At 45.0% G+C, this 18,813-nt stretch overlaps 1 protein-coding gene across 1 annotated transcript in view; it reads left to right on the top strand.

Moving 5' to 3' along the window:
* Positions 1-4,494, top strand: part of CUNH16orf72 (chromosome unknown C16orf72 homolog) — a 29,051-nt gene extending 24,557 nt beyond the window's left edge. The window contains exon 4 of the mRNA XM_028778315.1: positions 2,121-4,494. Within this exon, the coding sequence (XP_028634148.1) occupies positions 2,121-2,365 (245 nt within the window). The 3' untranslated portion in view covers positions 2,366-4,494. The remainder of the gene's footprint in view (positions 1-2,120) is intronic.
* The last annotated feature ends 14,319 nt before the right edge of the window (positions 4,495-18,813 follow it).

The raw sequence follows: 18,813 nt of genomic DNA, 5'->3' as shown, positions 1-18,813 counted from the left end.
GAAATGAAGCCCTGGATTTTCAGTGAGTTTTGAAATGTGGACAGTCAGTGTGAGTAAGTTCACGTAAATGTGGAAGCCTGCCCATAGGAAGAGATGGTTGATTGTGCTATATAAGCCTGGAATTTGATTTCCTTGCATTGTTTGTTTAAGCCTATGTGTTAAAAACAAAGAAGTGTTGTTTCTCTTTGGAACTATGAAGTCTGAGCTGATCATGAAGCAGAATTAGGAGTGGGACTTTGAGTGCAAGATGAGTACTGCAAGCTAAGGGGTGAGACACACCTGTCTGTCAAAGGCTACACAGGCTGCTGAGAAAGCAGCTGGTAAGCTGGGGGAAAGGAAGGTCTGGAAGAAAGTACCATCATGAGGTCAAAACCTCGGGAGTTGTGACCCTTACGGGTTCTGGGTGAGCAAAGTCTGAAAAAAGAACAGTCTTGACATCACTAATCATTGATATTGGTGATAAAATAGTTAAAGTGCTAGGGTAGTATACAGAGGGCAGGGTGAGCAGCTGTCAAGATGAGGCCTAAGGGGTGAGTAGGCTGGCTCTGAACCCTAAAAAAGTTATGTGTGAGTGCGTGTGTGTATGTGTGGATATGTTGTATGGCAATTTTCTGTTTCGGCCTCCTAAGAGAAAGCAGTGTACTCTCTTGCCCTCTTGTTCCTGAGACTCAGCTGGGTAGGGTGCTTAACTCTTGTAGTCTTGGTTTGCAGAATGCAGTCACAGAACTGAATATCATAGGGTTACTTTGAGGACTAACAATGCTTGATCCTGGAAGCAAGCCAGCATTGGTGCTGCCCCATCCCCAATCAAGAACAGGTGCTGGCCTTTGAAAGGTGGAGAAGAGGGATACTTTGATTTTTCCCAAGATCACGATTGTAAAAAGGTGCATTTTAATGGGGGTCGAACAGTGAGGGGATCTGGTTGTGTGACTGCTGAAAAGAGAGGAGGAAGTAGCTGTGGATGAAGATTGTTGTCCTCAAGAAGTGTTTGTACAGTAAGAACAGCTTTGGGATTTAGTAGTTTTGATTTGGTAGGTGCCTAGCTTTCCCCTTTCTACTTAATATCCAAACAAATAGAAAAGGAGTTTGGCACTACCAGATCAAACTGAACTTTGCTTTAAAGGATCAGGTGAAATTCTTACTCTTGGAAGTAACAATGATATTAAATCATTCTCTTTAGTCAGGCAGTGGTAAAATCTAAGTGAGGGAAAAATTTGAGTTGGGAAATGGCACAGACCATGCTAGGATTTAACTTTAATGTTACAGTTTCTGTGCCCTGACTAGGCAGATGCCTTTCACAGGCTTATCTTGAACATTCAGGATGGACTGTGTCATTCCTTAGCTGCTACTATTCTAGGCAATGAGGGTTCAGCAATCAGTGCTGGGACATACTCTGCATTAAAGAACTGGAACATGAAGCAGGATTCTTTATCCACCTCTTCCTTGCTTTTTCTTTGAAGGATTGGAAATGGTATTGACTTAGGCTCTTGTGTTAGCTATCTTAAGGGTGTCTGCCAGATACTGTCCAGACCTCAGGTGGTAATAAGAGCCACTATTTGTCCAACACACACCCACCAGTGGTCCAGTATAATTTTTAACAGTGATTTTTCAGGCTTAATAATGGATGATACATATGCCTTATCTAAAGGGTTGTTGGACAAAGCCTACTCAGGTCTAGAAATGTTTTTTTGCTTTCCCTACATCATCATACACAGACACATCAGAGATTGTAAGAATGGTGACAGTGGATCCAACAAAATGCCCTGCTTTTAAGCAAGCACCTCCTGTCCGGGTCTGTATATATTGTACATTTTATATAGCACTTGCCTAAGGGAAAGATGGGAGACTCTACCTATCTTAGTGTTCCCAGTTTAGTGCTTGGTACATTTGGCTACCACAATCACTGGTTGCCATCTTTATGAAAAAATGGTTATGTTGCCAATAAAGTGTAGGTCAAAACTACATAGTTGGTCCTTAAAGAATAAATGTTAACTCATTGCTGAGCCTTAACAAGAAAACCGGCAGGCACCTGTGGACACTGGCACCATGGAAAGTAGAGTGGGTTGCTTTCAAAAGGGTCAAATAATGAGCAACTCTAAAACCTCTTTTCTTCTTCCTAGGTCTTAGTGGTGCAATGGCTAGTATAAGCGTGCGTTCGAGTACCCCAGGCTCTCCTACACATGTAAGCAGTGGACCGAATGCTAGTCGAAGGAGAAATGGACTCCATGATGTCGATTTGAACACTTTCATAACAGAAGAAATGGCACTCCACTTGGACAATGGTGGAACTAGAAAGCGTACCTCAGCCCAGTGTGGCGATGTCATTACAGACTCACCAACCCATAAACGCAACAGAATGCTCTAAACTGCAGACATTTTCACACCCACCATGCTGCTTGAAAGCCACTTGATCCTCAACATATACTATTATTGCAAAGGAAACATGAGGCCATCTTCCCTTGTTCACTGTTTAAGAAAAGTGAATTCTCTAGTGGTTGCCATACAAGGAAGTTCTAGGTATTTACAGTAGATGCCTCCTGTAACTATGGCTTTCTCAAACTATAATCCTAGCAGAGGACATGAACTATTGTAGTCATTAGCAAGATCATCATAGGCAAACATATATCCGTTCCAAGGCGAAAAGTGACCTTAACTGTATTTATTCTCAAAGGGAAAGGAAATATCAGATGTTTATTTGGTTATAGAATGCTTTCTTATTTTTATTTTTTGGTCCATTTCCTGCTGTATTGAGTATTTTTACTTAAACAGTATTGCCAGGTTCTTAATATTGTCTAAAACCTTGATCTGGCTTGTAAGCCAGATCTGCAGGCTTCCATTTTTGCAGCGACACTGAACCACACACCTGGTTTCCATAGTGATAGCGTGCAATTTCTGATTATCAGATTGTGCCCAGTTTTCAGTTTTCAAAACAGTTCTAACTCTGGTGATTGTGAGATGTAAAGAGGTGCTATGGTGGTCTTGCAAGTAATAATACCGAATCAATACACAGAACTCTATTGGATTCATGTTGTGTGTGTTAGTGCTCTCAAAATAGCAATATCAAACTGTCCCCAGAATAACCCTGTAGGCTTCAACTCAGTTTTAAGACAAGTACTACTTCCTATGCCGGGTACTTAACTTATATGAGTAAACACATTCAAAGTGGCCTGAAAAACAGGTCATGATCTTAGAAAGTGGGCTTCCTTTTTGGTTTGGTAGTAGTGAGAGGAAATGGACAGTGGGAGTAGATATTTATTCTTTAGGGTTTTTTTTTGTTTTTGTTTTTTTTTTTTTGCATTTTTATGGATGCCCTACTGTGTGTAGTTTGTCATAGTAGGTGGAAGATGATATATATGTTTTATCTGCTACTAATGTGAAAGTAACTTAAATAGCAAACCCCAACTTTTCCTGTCCCTCCATTTCTCTCAGAAATGCAGTTTGGAATTTCATTTTGGAAACGAAAACAATGAGATCGCATGGAGGTTCTCTAGATGTTAGGTAGACCCAAATAAAAGCTCTCAGAGTCCTCTTTGGGTAAATATAAGACCTTGTAGCTACAACATTTTAGAGCATGTTTCATCTGCATTTTTACTACCTTGAACTGAATGGTAGTCTTTTTTTTAGAAGACTGATGTCAGCCTGCCAGGTACTGTAATTCATTCTATCCTATTATATTATATATCAAGTAGGACAGTCAAAAATGTTTCCTTGCAAACCTGTAGTCCAGTTTCTTCTATTTTTATCCTTAATAACCATTGCAAATCAGTGTAAGGGTTTTTCTGATAATTACAGCACTTTGTTAAAAGTTTGCAATTTTGTCAGCCATTAATAATACCTTTCTGTGAAGAAACCTTACTAAGTTAACCATTACTGACTGAGTGGGATGTGAATGGAATGTTAGAAATGTTGTGTGAATTGAAGTTCTGTATTCATTATAGATATAGCCCTTATTTAAAACAGTGAAATCCATATTCAAACTAGGAATGAAAGTAAGGTATTTCTCAGTTTTTGCAAAAGTGGAGCTTTGTTTTTTTGAAAAGCAGGAAGAATTATAGCAAGCTGTCATTTCACCTTAAATGGACAAGCCTGTGCATCACAAGTACTAACAGGCTTCCCTTGGGATATACCAAGATATGGAGTTCAATTTTGCTTTTCTCTGGTTATGAATATAGATTCCGGGATTGGGGTTTGACGGTGTGATGGCTGCTGACAAGAAGCCAGAACTCCCGTTCCTAAGGGTCTTGAGACTGAGGAACATGTTTCATCTCCCTTCCTGCCTTGTTCTGTTTCCTCTGTCCAAGCTGAATAATGATGTTCTTGGTTGTTTGGTTTAAGTTGGTGCTCTGAAGCTGAATCTCAGTGCCCTTTACTCTCAGTTGTCAAATTTTGATAAAACGTGCCATTTTCTTTGGTAAGAGAAAGCAGGTTTAATGTCTGCCAGAACACAATTTATATGCCGAATTATTGGCTCCATTAAACTTTTTAAAAACTTTAGCATTGGCTACTTTTTTTCCATTGCATTCAATATGTAACACCCTCCTCAACTCATTAGCCCTTTCCTACCTCTTCTGTCCCTTTCCTTCCTGGTTCTGCCAGAATAGATAACTGAGTCCCATCAGTACAAGTGAGCTGTTTTCTTAGCTGAGTTAGTCTGATTTCTTAGCTGAGTTAGTCTGATGACGTTCAGAATCTTTTGGATGTTTTCATTAGTTAAGATGCAGAACATCAGAGACAACCACATACTAGAGTAGTATTAGATACCGACTTTGACCTTCACTCTTTTGTTTTTTGGTTTTTTTGTTTTTGGACAGGTCTTTTTGCGTAGTAAATGCTGACTTCTAGCATTTGATCCTCCTGTTTGGGTTGCCTGAGTGCTACGGGTAACTGGCATGGTGTTTGTTTGGCTTTTTCAGCCGAAGAACAGAATGGGCTGCTCTTGAAGTTAAGCACTTGAGTATGGGGGAACAGAGTCTGATTCTTAACACAGTGTATCTCCTTAGTTCTGTCATTAACCTGACAGGAGTAGGCTTGTTCTAGTTCTCCACTGTCAAGTTCTCCACTGCAGTGTCCTGAACATAGCTGAGAGGCTCAAGAACAATGTTTAATATCGTATCCAGCAAAATTAGAATATCATCAATGTAGTTTAGTGCATTGAAGAAATGACATACATCTTAAACCATAATACGAATAAATCATTGAAAATACCAAAAAGATAACAGGGGCTGTAGTTTTGTTTCAGTCATCATGTTCCAGTAATTTTGATGTGATCACATACAGTTTTGAGAGACGGGATGGGTTAAACCGTGTGACCAAAGGTTTTGAGACACCATCTATCTAGTTGGCGATCTGGGCAGCCTGGCTAGTGATAGGAAAGTGCTATACCGAGTAGAGTAGGAATGCTGTCCATTTAGAGGTATTGATTAGTCATATATTTGTATCAGGTTATTTGTGGACAGGGTCTCATGTAGCCCAGGCTGGCTTCCAACTCATATTGTAGCTGGGGGATGACTTGAAGTCCTGATCTTCCTGATGAGGAAGATCCTGATCAGGAAGGCCTGTTACCTCCTGAGTTCTGTGGTAACAGGCCTGTGCCACTGTGATGGACACTTTGGGCTTTATTTTATAGAGCTTGAGAATCTTCAGAATTAGAATTAAGTCATGGGAATTCTGTTTAAGATTAAATGTGCACCTGCTTATTTAAAGGGGGTTCTGGAAACAAAGGCGATCCTTGTCACACATATAGTACTTGTGACTTCTCTTACCCTTCTGAAAGCCGTTAAAACTTTGGGTTTAGGTGGCCTTACCTGGAAAAGGGAGCTTCTGTCTAGAAGAGTTGAGGCATATGAAGCTTTTGTGGGAACATGATTTGAGAAGGGAGCAGGTTTGAGACTGTGTCCCACCATTTGGCAGGCGTGCTTGCTATACACAAAGTCAGGGTTTTACTTTCTATGATGGGATCTGCTTCTCTGTGGAATGAGGAGGTTGATCCTCGCATTACGGTTGTTTGTGGCACTGTATCTCAGTCAACATTATGGATCTAGGCTTCATTAGAGCAGACCTTGGAGTTTTAGTTTGACCTCTACTGTGAAGGAAGCTGAATTACTGGATGGTTTGAGGGTTTCAATGCCTGGCTGGCTTCTAGCTTTTTACCTTTCTTGGCCCAGTTTCATCATCTCTGAATGGTAAAAAGTGATTTTTCTAGAATTCCTTAAAAGTTGTAAACATTTATGTCCATGTTTATCTTCCCATTGGTTGAGTGAGCCCTTGAAAATTCTGAAATGGGATTAATAGTTTTTATTTTGTCCAGTGTGTTATTGATTGCAGTGGGCCATTGAAAAATATACTAATTTTTTTGTGAGGAAAATTTAAATTCCAGACAGCTTTTTGACTTGTTCCTTTCTTTCTTAGCCCTCTCCAGTGGTAAAATGATAAACAATTTTCTATATATTTTTAAATCTTTTTACTTTGGGAACAGTCTTGTGCTGTAAGCTAGTCTTGAACCCTAGGTGATCTTCACGTCTCAGCCTGCTGAGTGTTGGAATTACAGGTTGGAGTGACCATTCCTAGCTTATTCATAAACTAGTCCTGGATGTAGCCATTGAAATTGTCGGATTGGCTGATTGTTAATGTCATCTTGTTCCAGGGCCAGTTGGAAAGGAGAGGGGGCTGGCAGCAGATAGGATGCTGTGTGCTGTGGAGTGTGTTAAGTCTTCGGAGCACCGGCCCACCCATGTGTTGAGTATTTTTCAGTTCTGGTGGCCATTATAGGAAGGTGCCAAGGGTAAGCTGGTGCAGGCTGCCTCACTTCATCCTCAGGTGGAAGGGTCTGCCTCTAACCTGGGTGTAGGGGAACTTCTAAGTGCTCTCTCCCTCAGACTGTGGGGCATGTGAACAGGTCACAGCACCACAGATGTAGCTGTTAGTGTTGTGGAATTTCTGTATTCCGGGTCTGGTGGCCACAGGAAGTCCTGGACTCAGATCATCTGCCACTGCTTTGGAGAATTCCACATAGGTATCAAAAAATTCTGGACTCTGCAGCCCCAGAGTGGTGTTTTGCACCCTGCCACAGGAAGGTCTTAAAGGTATGAGGCTGTCTCAACTCCTGGGGACCCAGTAGTAGCCTCAGTATTTACTTGTATACTTAAAATGCACATATTCCCAAATCCACCCAGGAATGGGTCATTGTAGTGGAATGCTGAGGAAATTCTTAGACCATTGCTTTCTGTGCTTGGGATGGAGGTGCCAGGACTGAAATCCTGTGGAGAGGGGGATCCTTTTTCAAAGTCCTGGATTGTAGAGGTAGGAAGTGGATTGCTTATCACTGTGGTGAACCTCAGGAACATGTGGATTTCTACTTATAACAGACTCAGCAGTCACCCTTTTGGATGTTGGATTCTGTATTTTCTTGGGTACTTAATTGAACATGCTGTATGATGCCATTGCAACATCACCCTCATCCTAAGAACCTAGGCTCTGGACTAGTAACACCCAGCAATACCCAGGGTGGGTGTGGATATTTCCAGGGTGGTTTTAAAAAGATGGGGGTAGTGGTGGTGGTTGAAATGTGGTTTTACAAAGCTGGGTTGGGGTGGTGGTGGTGGTGCCAGCACGTGCCTTAATTGCAGCACTCAGGAGGCAGAAGCAGGCAGATCTCTGAGTTTGAGACCAGCGTGATCTACAGAGCAAGTTCCAAGACAGCCAGGGCTACACAGGAAAACTCTGTCTCAAAACAAAAGAAAAAAAGTTTTTACAAAGTCTGTTTTTGTTCTTGGGCCTTTAGATTGCTAAGAACTACAGAACAACATGTGATTAAAAGCATGGCTTAGGGTTTGTGGGGTGTGGATGAAGATCCAGTTTTGCCCCTAGCTACCTACCCTTCAGCCCTTCCTGGATCCTGCTATATGGTGACAATGTCTATAGATACTTGGACACCGTCTGATGTGGGCATCCCCTTCTCAAAGTTTCCTTGGGCTCTGGGGCCTCTCGGATTCTGTTTCAGTTTCCAGCCTCCAACTCTAAAACCCTCTTCTCTCCAATTCCATGGTTTCAACTTGGTGTATTAGAACCAGCTCTTTTCAAGCTGTGCCCCAGAAAAACTAGGCCTTTTTTTAAGATACTTAAAGCTCTAAGTAGAGAGTCACTACTCAGGAGCTGCTGATATCTCCGCAGAAGGAGTGTGGGGTTGGCCCCGCCAGGTTGTCTGTGTAGGTGACCGTTGGCACTAGGCTCCTAAGCCCCCAGGCTCCGAGGAAGCCAGTGTGACCATTACATTCCTCTGGGGCAGGCTTAATTACTGGGCTGGCCAGGAGGAAGTTGGCACTGACTCCGACAAAGGCTGTGGTGAGTTGAAATTCACCTGATGTGACCCGGCAGTGCTGTGTCACCTTGTGGTTTAAAACAGATTCCGGAACAGATGCCTGTGATTGCAGGCATCTAGAGACCAAAGGTTTGGGGCAGAGCAGGATCTCTCTCCTTGATCCCCCCACTGAAGCCTTTGGTTTGGAGTCCTTCCTTCAGGCTGCTGTGTCCTAACCATAGGCAAGCTGCATGTCCCCCCAGAGTGTGACTGGAATTTTCCTGGCAGACGGAGACATGGGAAGGAGAGTTAAATCCAGAAAACCTGGGGTAAGGGTTCCTGGTCTGCACAGCCTGGGCTCTTGTGGGTGTGCTCTGTCTACTGAGCTACTACTCTGCTTTTCTGGGCATAAAGGTGAATTCAATAAAAGGAAGTTTTGAGTCCTGTCATTTGTTTTAATGTTTCTACATGACACTGTACTTGGGGATGTGTACAGGTGAGTGCCTGCTCTGCAGTTCATCTAGGACAGGCGGAGCCACAGCAGCTATGAGGGAAACTGCATTAAGGTCAGGCCTGATGGACAAAGCAGAGAAGATTTGGTTCTGAAGTGTACCAGCCATTGCATTAAACTCACCAGGTATCCTGATAGAGAAGCAGTTGCCGCTCATACTGGAAATCCTGTTGTGGGCTGGATGCCCTGCCCTTAAAAATCATTTACAAACATCTGTTCTTACAAGCCAGTATCCAAAAGGTTTTCCCTTCTGTGTAGAGGATGATGTGGAAAGTGCTACTGTCTGATAGCATATCAGAGGACCCAAGTGGAGCCGGACCCCTCAAGGCGACCCTGGTGCGGGACAGTGGTGGCGCACACCTTTGATCCCAGCACTTGGGAGGCAGAGGCAGGCGGATTTCTGAGTTCGAGGCCAGCCTGGTCTACAGAGTGACTTCCAGGACAGCCAGGGCTACACAGAGAAACCCTGTCTCCAAAAACCAAAAAAAAAAAAAAAAAAAAAGACCCTGGGGTACATTTCTCCGAGAGTTGAAATGGACCATGTCACCAGATGAGCGGACTGGCTTGTCTAGAGGCATCTGTAGGAAGTATGGTGAGGCTGTCACCATGACTAAGTTCCCAGCACTGCCTCCACCTTAAGTACAGTGCTGGCTAGCTAGCACCTGCTGCATCTAAAACCCTCTAATCTTTTAAAGTCTATTCCTTGAGGCTTCCACCTTGTATTGGGTTTCTAGCACCTATGGAATGCCAGGGAAAGCCATATCTGGGCACTTGATTAACATGATTGCACAGGGTGCTGAGGGGACCAGTATCTGGAAGGAGAGGCTCCTAAATGAGGAAGATGTGGATTATTTCTTGCCCCATTCCCCCTGGAACCCAGCTGGCCCTTCTGAGGCATGGAAGAAACGGGGCTGGGTTAGAGTAATTCCTGACCCTTGCGTTGTGTGTTGTGATTTCTTTATTGGTTTACTGTTTTTAATGTGTCTGTAAACTTGGTTAGTTTTGTCTCTGTAGTAAATACCTTCTCATCTTACTGATGAGAAAAATGAGGCACTGAAGGGTTAAGGGAATGACGGAATCATCAGAACCAGGGTCTACCCAATTTCTGGTCTGTTGAGAAAGCACTTATGGATGATTCTTGTTTAGCTTATGTTTGGGATCAAATCAAGGCAACACTGGGGGGGTGTGGGGTGCATTAGTTCCTCAGCTGTAAGTGCCCATGGCTGAGCACAAACATTTACATGATTCTGGAAAGCTTGGGTGTGGTGCACCTGCTGGATGATTCCAAGATCTTCAGGAAGCTGCTATCACCCAGGAAGGCAAGCTGATTCTGTACTGTTCCTTATCTTGGAGCCAGGCCTTCACAACAGCTCAATTTGCAACAGGGGGCATCCAAGGTCGGACTGAATCCCCCTACAGCCAGGAACCCTACATTCTTCTTAGGTGACTCACTTCCTGTTTGGGTGGAAGCTTTCGGAGACAAAAACATCTCAGCTGCTTCCAGGGAAACAGTAGGGCCCTGCCCCTCCCCCCCCCACCCCCCGGGCCTTAAAGCAATAGGCTCTCCAGACATGCTGTCTCAGAGCTAATAAAGTCTGGAGCAAGGGATGGTTTGAATCCAATGGGCCTGCTGCCATAACCCAGGGTCCAGGTGCTTCCTGCTCCCTTATTAAGCTTGCTTCTCTAAAAATACACTCTTCTCCAACCTCCAGCACCCAAGGGACGCCCCAGGATCATCAATCAGCATTGGTCTCACCTTGGCAAGGTCTATTGAGTACTAAGCCAAGGAGGGTGGATATGTGAGGGGCGAGCAGGTAAGTGATACAAATAGGTGACTTCTTGAGGGTAGTGGATTTCAAAGTGGGCACCTCTTTAAGGGCAGTCACATGAATCTTGTTTTGAGACAAGAGTGGGGGAAACTGGATTTGCCCTGTACCTGACTCTGCAATTTGACCAGACTGTGGGACACCTGCATGCGTATGTGTATACACACTCGTCATTTTGAGACTCCTACACTGTGGTCAGACTGTCCTAAGATTACCGGTATGTGCCTCCATTCCATGCTCATGTGTTCAGAGCACTTTGACCCAACAAAGTCCGCTGGGAGGTTCAGATTTGGGACCTTCTGGTTTGGGAAACCAAAAGAGTGGGTTGGTGCTGGAACCTCCAGGAAGCTACTAGGTTTTTAACCCACTCCCCTTCCTTCCAGTCCTGGATTAGAGCTGGTGGTTCACTCAGGAGTCAGGTCCTGCTTCAGTCCTCTCACTTCTCATTCACTCCTGGACGAGGGAGGTGGTGGTGCCCTTGGGCCATTCTCCCGGGCTCTGTCTGTTCCAGCTGTTGTTACAAACCTGTTAACCACAGAGACAACAAGCTCCTGTTCATTAGCAAAGCAGGCACCAGCTTCTCTACATTCAGGGTGGCGCTGAAACAAACAGGGAGCAGGCCTGTTCTGCAGGAACTGTCAGCAGCCCTGAAGTACAGAGGGTCCCAGTTGTCATATCATCGTGATAAACATTATCGTACTCTCCTGGGTGCTTTGAACACATATGCCATCTGATAACCCTGGAGGCAAGAATGTCACTTAGCTCACAAAGGGTGAGTGACTTGCTTGAAGATGGTCTTTCTTGCCGGGCGGTGGTGGCGCACGCCTTTAATCCCAGCACTTGGGAGGCAGAGGCAGGCGGATTTCTGAGTTTGAGGCCAGCCTGGTCTACAGAGTAAGTTCCAAGACAGCCAGGGCTACACGGAGAAACCCTGTCTCAAAAAAAAAAAACAACAAAAAAACAAAACAAACAAACAAAAAACACCAAAAAAGAAGATGGTCTTTCTCAAACTTGGACCCTTTCTGTGCTTCTTCAGAGCTTGAGATCCGTGGGAGAAAGACATTTGGGTTATTTGATATCCTTGATACTGTGGGTCATCCACTCCAAGTGAATGTTCAAAGTAGGTGGTGGGAGTTGCTTTTCTGAGTGATGCTTTTTGTGTGTGTGTATGCATGTGTGAATATATTCTCTACATCAACATGATGTAGAGATAGGGACATGGCTTAGTGGATAAACTATTGCTAGGTAGATGTGAGAAACTGAGTTCAAATCCCCAGACCCCAGGGACATGTGCATATACTTCTGTAATCCTTGTGTTCCTACAGGGAAAAGGGGATGTGTATGTGTCTTAGTTACCATTCTTTTGCTGTGAGGAAACACCATGACCAAGGAGACATAAAGCATTTAATTGAGACATTGATTACACTTTCAGAGAGTTAGTCTATGATCATCAGGGCAGGAAGTATGGTGGCAGGCGGGCATAGGGATGAGCGCTAATATCCTGATCTGCTGGCAGACGGGCAGAGGGAGAGGAAGGGATGGATGGATGGAGGGATGGATGGAGGGAGTGAGTTCCAAAGTTTCCATGTCAATACTGAGATAACCTGGAAGCTTGAGGCAGCCTGGTTGTAAGCAACAGAAAAAAAAAGTCCCTGTTTCAAACAAGTTATGTTAGTATTAAACTCCACCTCCACAGTTACCTGGCAGTGGCCAGGTACGCTCCTCCCCACAGTTACCTGGCAACAGGCAGGTAGCCCTGCCCACTATAAAAGGGGCTGCTTGTCTCCTCCTCTCTCTCTTACTCCTCTCTTGGTCCCTTGACCCAGCATCGGCAGGTTCGGTTCGCTGTCTCCTCTCCCTTCCCCCCTTTCCTTCCCCCTCTCTCCACATGGTCATGGCCGGCCTCTAATCCTCTACTTCTCTTCTCTGCTCTCCCTCCTCTTGCTCTCTTCCCTCCACCCTAAATAAACCTCCCCTCGTGGAACCATTTGGTCTGCTGTGATCTGTCCAAGCTGCAAGTGAAAACCTTTCAAGTTAGAGGGTGAGGGCTGACGTCAAAGCTGCTCTCTGACCCCCAACCCCCACTCATAAGTGGGTACACTCATACACACAAAGATACAAACTCATGTAGAATATTAAACAACATTATGTAGATCAGAAGTATGAAATGTGTATGACTCAATGCTGAGATTCAGTCTTGAGATAAATGGCAGGATTTGAATCCTGGCTCCAGCATTTAATGAGTTGTGTAACCTTGAACAAACCTAGTTAACCTCCTGCCTCAGCTTCCTTGTCTGTAAGATGTAATTATGGTTTCTATTTTGAGTTATATTTAGGCTTGCATGAATTTAACAACTTCCGGACTCATAATGATACTCACGGGGCTGAGGAAGTCACCCAGTTGGTAGCATTGTGGAACATTGCACAGAACCTGCTACAGTGTCAGGTACATGTAATCCCCATCTCAGAAGTAGAGGAGTTCAAGGTCACTGTCCGAAAGTGTCAATTTGAGGCCAGTGGACTCTGTGAGGCCTTGTCTGAACTAAACTAATGACAATAATAAAAATGTGTATAATATCTTCTTTGTTTTATGTGCATAAGTGTGCTTATGTCTATGCACCATGTGTGTGCCTGGTGCTTGGAGAGGCGAGAAAAGGGCATCAGTGCCCCTGGAACTGGAGTCATAGACAGTTATGAGCTGCCATGCGGGTGCTTGGAATTGAACCTGGGTCCTCTGAAAGAGCATCCAGTGCTCTTAACTACTGAGCCATTTCTCTAGTCCCAGTATGTACTTATTTATAAACACAGAGGAAATAGACAATATTTTTCTTTTTTTTTCTTTTTTTTTTTTTTTTTTTGGTTTTTCGAGACAGGGTTTCTCTGTGGAGCCCTGGCTGTCCTGGAACTCACTCTGCAGACCAGGCTGGCCTCGAACTCAGAAATCCACCTGCCTCTGCCTCCCAAGTGCTGGGATTAAAGGCGTGCGCCACCACCGCCCGGCTGACAATATTTTTCTAAAACATGGCATGAATGTAAAGTTTTGTTCATAATATGAACTCTGGGGAATGGAATTATGACAAGGACCAGTTTGGGGCTAAGGGAATGGGTCTATCGAGCAAACCATGTGCCTCAGAACCCATGTGAAAGCCCGATGGGTGTGGCAGCATCCCTCCTCCTGCGTGCACATGGGCACACATGCACACACAATAAAAGAATGAGAAATCTACTTTCCTGGTCCACAGACACTGGTTTTTGTCCATCAGTGAAAGGTGGTGCTGCACAGTGAAAGCCAGGGTGTGAATAGGGTTTAGAACTAGAAATAGAGACAACTTCTGTCTCTGCTCTATCTTGTTGATAACTAGAAATTTAAAGGCAGAGCCCTTGGAAAGTAGAGGTGGGAATGTTGCTGTGAATTTGAGGCCAGACAAGCTTCCTACATCGTGAGACTGTTTTCAGTCAACCAGCCAACAAAAGATGCCTGGTGGTATGGTTCATGCCAGCTCTGGGGAAGCCCTTGCTTCCCTAGTGATACCCCGTCTCAACAAACTCAAAGGAAAACATCTAATTTCTGTCCCTACATTCCACATTCCAAAGAAATAATGGTGGAAGCTGGCTCTTGTGCAGTGGTATCGGGTTGTATCACTTGGTGTAGAAAGAGCCCAAACACTTCCAAAGGTCAAATTATACACATCAGTTCACTTATGCTATGGAAGAAAGTCCCATGAGGCGTGGAAGTGTTCCAAGTAGGATAAGAACTCAACCTTTTGGGCTTTCCTGGAGGGCCGTGACAGTGAGCAGGGTTTTAGTAAATCCTCCATAGTATCTTATATTTTTGGTTGTGAGCCTAGCCTTTAACAGCTGAGCCATCTCTCCAGCCCCATAGTATCTTATTCAAACCCTCTTCCTTTCTTCATGGAGCTCGTTAGTGGGTACTGGCTGGTTCCCTGATAGTGCCTTTGGGTCTCTGAACAGCTCCAGGTTCTCGCACCCCTTCTTTGGCACCCCTCTCCCCACTTTTGTGGGTTCCCTGTTTAATCACAGATTGTTCGTGTTCCTGGCTGGGCACTGCCATCTAGAGGCTACTGGGCCTCAGGGCAGCTGATCCGTCTACCTCAACAGATCACTGGTCTCCAGCCCCAGGGGATCCCTGGAATTACAGGCATGGCCTCTTGGAGTGGGCTTGTTTCCTAGAAGCCTCTGAATAAGTCAGCACTAGAAAGACCCTTTGAGGTATAGTGTCCATGAAGATTTTAGGGGACCAAGGAAGCCTTTGAGAACAGTGTTTCATAACCCATGATTCTTTGAAACAACTGTAGGTGGGAGATTATCTTAGAGAACCCCTACAGTCATCCACAGCCCTCTAATCAGAACTTGCTGGTGGTATTATGCTTCCTGTGTGAGGTGGCGGTGGCATAGATGGCTCAGGCCCCCTGGGATTCTAATAAACCAGTGACACCGGCTTCCCTGGAAGCACAGACACACCTCAGGAGCTAACTTGAGTCTTTCTGGCTCATTGTGTGTCTATCTACCGAGGGAGGTCTGCTCTCTGAAAGAATTCCAGGTTCAGAGAATGAGTGTCAAGTGGTAATTGACCTCCTGTTATGGTCTAAACCCTGTGCCCTGGGACACAATGGATACAGGGTGGAGGGGACAGGGTGTGGTTGAGACCTCTGTGGAGTTTATGGGCTCTTGAAGGCAGACAGCTAGTGGAACAACTCTTGTAGGGGGCCTGGGTCTCTGGAGGGGTATAGCTGACATGGAACTGAAATGAAGTTTGGAACCTCTTCTAGCTGCTCTTGAGAAGTGGAGGAAGGAAGATCAGAAATTCTAGGCAATCCTTGGGTATGTATGGAATTTAAGGCTAGCCTGGGCTCCTTGAGACTGCCTGAAAAAATAGTGAGCAAAGTTACTTAAATCAAATCTAGGGTTAACTTAGAATATCCTAAACTATCTTCACTTTGATAGTTAACCCTGACTGTCAACTTGATGGGCTTCAGAATCACCTTGGAAACAGATTACTGGGTATGCTTGTGAGGGATTATCTAGATAAGGTTAACTGAGGTGGGAAGAACCACTGTAAATGGGAGTGGAGCCATTCTGTCAGTTCGAGTCCCAGATCAGATTAAAAAGGAGAAAGTGAGCTGGTCGCCAGCAGCGTCTCTCTGCTTCCGTCTGTCTGCTTCCATCTCTGACTGTGGACTTGATGTGACCGGCCGTGCCACCTCCCGCTGCCGTCAAACTGTAAGCCCTAAAATTAGCCTTCTCTCCCCTTCCTTCCTTGTGTTGACTCATCATGTGTTTTATCACAACAATGAAGTGCATTAGTACGGCAGCCACCTAAGGCACAGCCCCGTATCCACCCCACCCCCACTTCTTTCATTTAAAATTTTTTTTTAAAGATTTATTTATTTATTATATATGAATACACTGTAGCTGTCTTCAGACACACCAGAAGAGGGCATCAGATCTCATTACAGATGGTTGTGAGCCACCATGTGGTTGCTGGGACTTGAACTCAGGACCTCTGGAAGTGCAGTCAGGACCTCTTGAACTCAGTCCTAACCACTGAGCCATCTCTCCAGCCCTTAAAATTTTTTTTATCCTGGTACCTTGGCACCAGGTCTTGGGGTTCCCCTGGCCCTTCACCTGCTTGCCCATGCGCAGTCCTCGTCTTCCTTTCATCTGTGGTCCATCCAGCTTGCTCCCACATGCTCATTCAGTTCCCACATTTCTCCTGCTTGTCTTCATGTTAAAGCTTGGGATTCCTTTCATTCCTGGACATTCATGTGTCTTGTCCAGTCCCTTTTTTTTGGGGGGGGGGCATCCCTCTCTTTTTCTTATTCTATCCTCAATACCCCATACAGTACTGTGCATGCGAGGGACTGTACTGGTGAATACAAGGGATGCTGGAATCAGCCTGGGCAGGGGACTGTGGGAAATAGTACTGAAGAGCCTGCAGAGCAGGTAGCATGCAGAGCAGGTAGCCTGCAAACCCGAATGCTTCTCTGACCTCCAGGATCAGGCACGATCTCCATTTGCCTCTCCTCCTCCGTCTACCTGGTACAGTCTTGCCCTTGTATACTGGGCAGAGTGTGGATGAGAGACTTATCCCCAGGGCCTGGTCCAGATACGCCTGTGGTTGTGATAGGGGCACTTTCATAGTCTCTATTATAGAGACAATCTTGTATTCCATATTATGAAAAGGGATCTGTACATAAAGGTTTAGCAACAGCTTAGTGAGCTTTCTCTGTCCATAGCTGGTTTGTTCTGAGTTAATCCGCTCCCCACCCTGATTCCCCTGGAGGGAGCCCAAAGATGGTACCAGCAGGGAGTAACTAGACGCAGTGCTTCCAGAAATGCCTGAGCCCAGACACCCACAGAAAGAGGGAAGAATCCCTTAGCTGACAATGGAAGCAACACAGAGGACATGAGGGTAGGCTCACCAAAGGGGCTGACCCCTGACCACAGACGTAGGACAGAGCTCTGCAGTGATTGTCTTTGTCTCTCCTTTCTGCCCCTGTCACATGCCAGCTGGAGATGAGATGGAAGACTGATCTTTTAGGATGTTAAACTACTGTCTTCTCAGATTGCTGGCTCTTTGGATGACGTTTAATGATCACCCACGCTCACTGTCTTCTGTAATGGTAGGCACTTGCTGAGCTATTTCAGTTACCTCTGGGCTCCTGTGTCTGGGTTCTGGGTGTCTACAGAGGGCAGCAGTGCTACAGCCATAGCCACGGTGAGCCCCTGAGGGAGGGAGACTCACACAAGCTCTGAACGTGAGCAGAGCAGGCTCCACCTCACTCCCTAAGAGATGCACAGGATGTGTGGGGGTGGGGCGGGGTGGGGAGTGGGGAGGCACCCGTTCCGTTACTCTGCAGACTGTTTCTTGACACAGGGATGGGAAGAATTTAATTATTTCTACTTGAGGAAAGTAGCAGATTCTTGAGTCTAAGAGTAAAATTCTAAATGTGATGTTTTGGGATGCTTTGTCTCCGAGCTGGGCGCAGAGGCTCATAACACAGCCTACAGATGCACAGTGTATAAAGCAGGTGTCACAGTGTTTCTTTTCTTTCTTTTCCAGCTGGATTTTTGGGCTCCTTTTGTAGCCATTTGTGTATGCCTGTGTGGGGTGAGGCAGATACTTGTGTGTGCGGTGTGAAGAGGCCTGGGGTTGACCTTAGCAGTCTTCCTTACTTGCTCTTCATATTATTTGTTGAGGCAGGATGTTTCAATTGAACCTCTCCTTGCCAATAGGACTGCTTTGGCTAGTCAGCCGGCCCTGGAGACCCCTGTGTCCTTCTGAGTACTAGAATTATAGTGGGCCGCCATGTCTGTCCTGTTTTCTTGGGCTCTAGGGATCCACATTCTTATCCCCCTACTTACCTGGCACGTAATCTGTCCCCAGAGCCACGTCCCTACTGCTCATACACTCTCTCTGTCTCTCTTTCTCCCTGGTAGGATCTCTTGCAGCCCAGGCATATAACTGAGAGTGGCTTTGAACTTCTAACCCTCCAGTTTCCATCTCCCAAGTGCTGGCTTTCTAAGCATACACCACCACTACTACCATCATACTGGATCCACACAGTTGAACTTAACCTAAGAGATACATTACCTCAGGGGCCAGAGCAATGGCCCAGCAGTTAAGAGCACTGGCTGCTCTTCCAGAGGTCCTGAATTCAATTCCTAGCAACCACTTAGTAGTTCATAACCATCTATAATGGGATCTGATGCCCTCTTCTGGCATACATACATTAAATAAATACATCTTTTTTTTTTTTTTTTTAAAGATTTATTTATTTATTTTATTTATGAGTACACTTTATTTTATTTATGAGTACACTGTCGCTGGCTGTCTTCGGACACACCAGAAGACAGCCAGAGAAGAGGGCATCCAATCTCATTACGGATGGTTGTGAGCCACCATGTGGTTGCTGGGATTTGAACTCAGGACCTCTGGAAGAGCAGTCAATGCTCTTAACCACTAAGCCATCTCTCCAGCCCCCAAATAAATACATCTTAAAGGAAAAAAAAACCCACTACCTCATTGGGCATCTTGGGAGGGTTAAAAGAGATACTGAGTGTAACTTTCTTTGTGTGGTAACAGCACATTGGAAACACTCGGTAAAATCTCCTCTAACATCTAATTATATCAGCTGTCCCTCCTCCCTAATGAGAAC

This window comes from Grammomys surdaster, unplaced genomic scaffold (genome assembly GCF_004785775.1).
Source record: "Grammomys surdaster isolate TR1022 unplaced genomic scaffold, NIH_TR_1.0 334, whole genome shotgun sequence".
NCBI classification, from domain to species: Eukaryota; Metazoa; Chordata; class Mammalia; order Rodentia; family Muridae; genus Grammomys; species Grammomys surdaster.
This window is presented reverse-complemented; position numbering and strand designations above follow the sequence as displayed.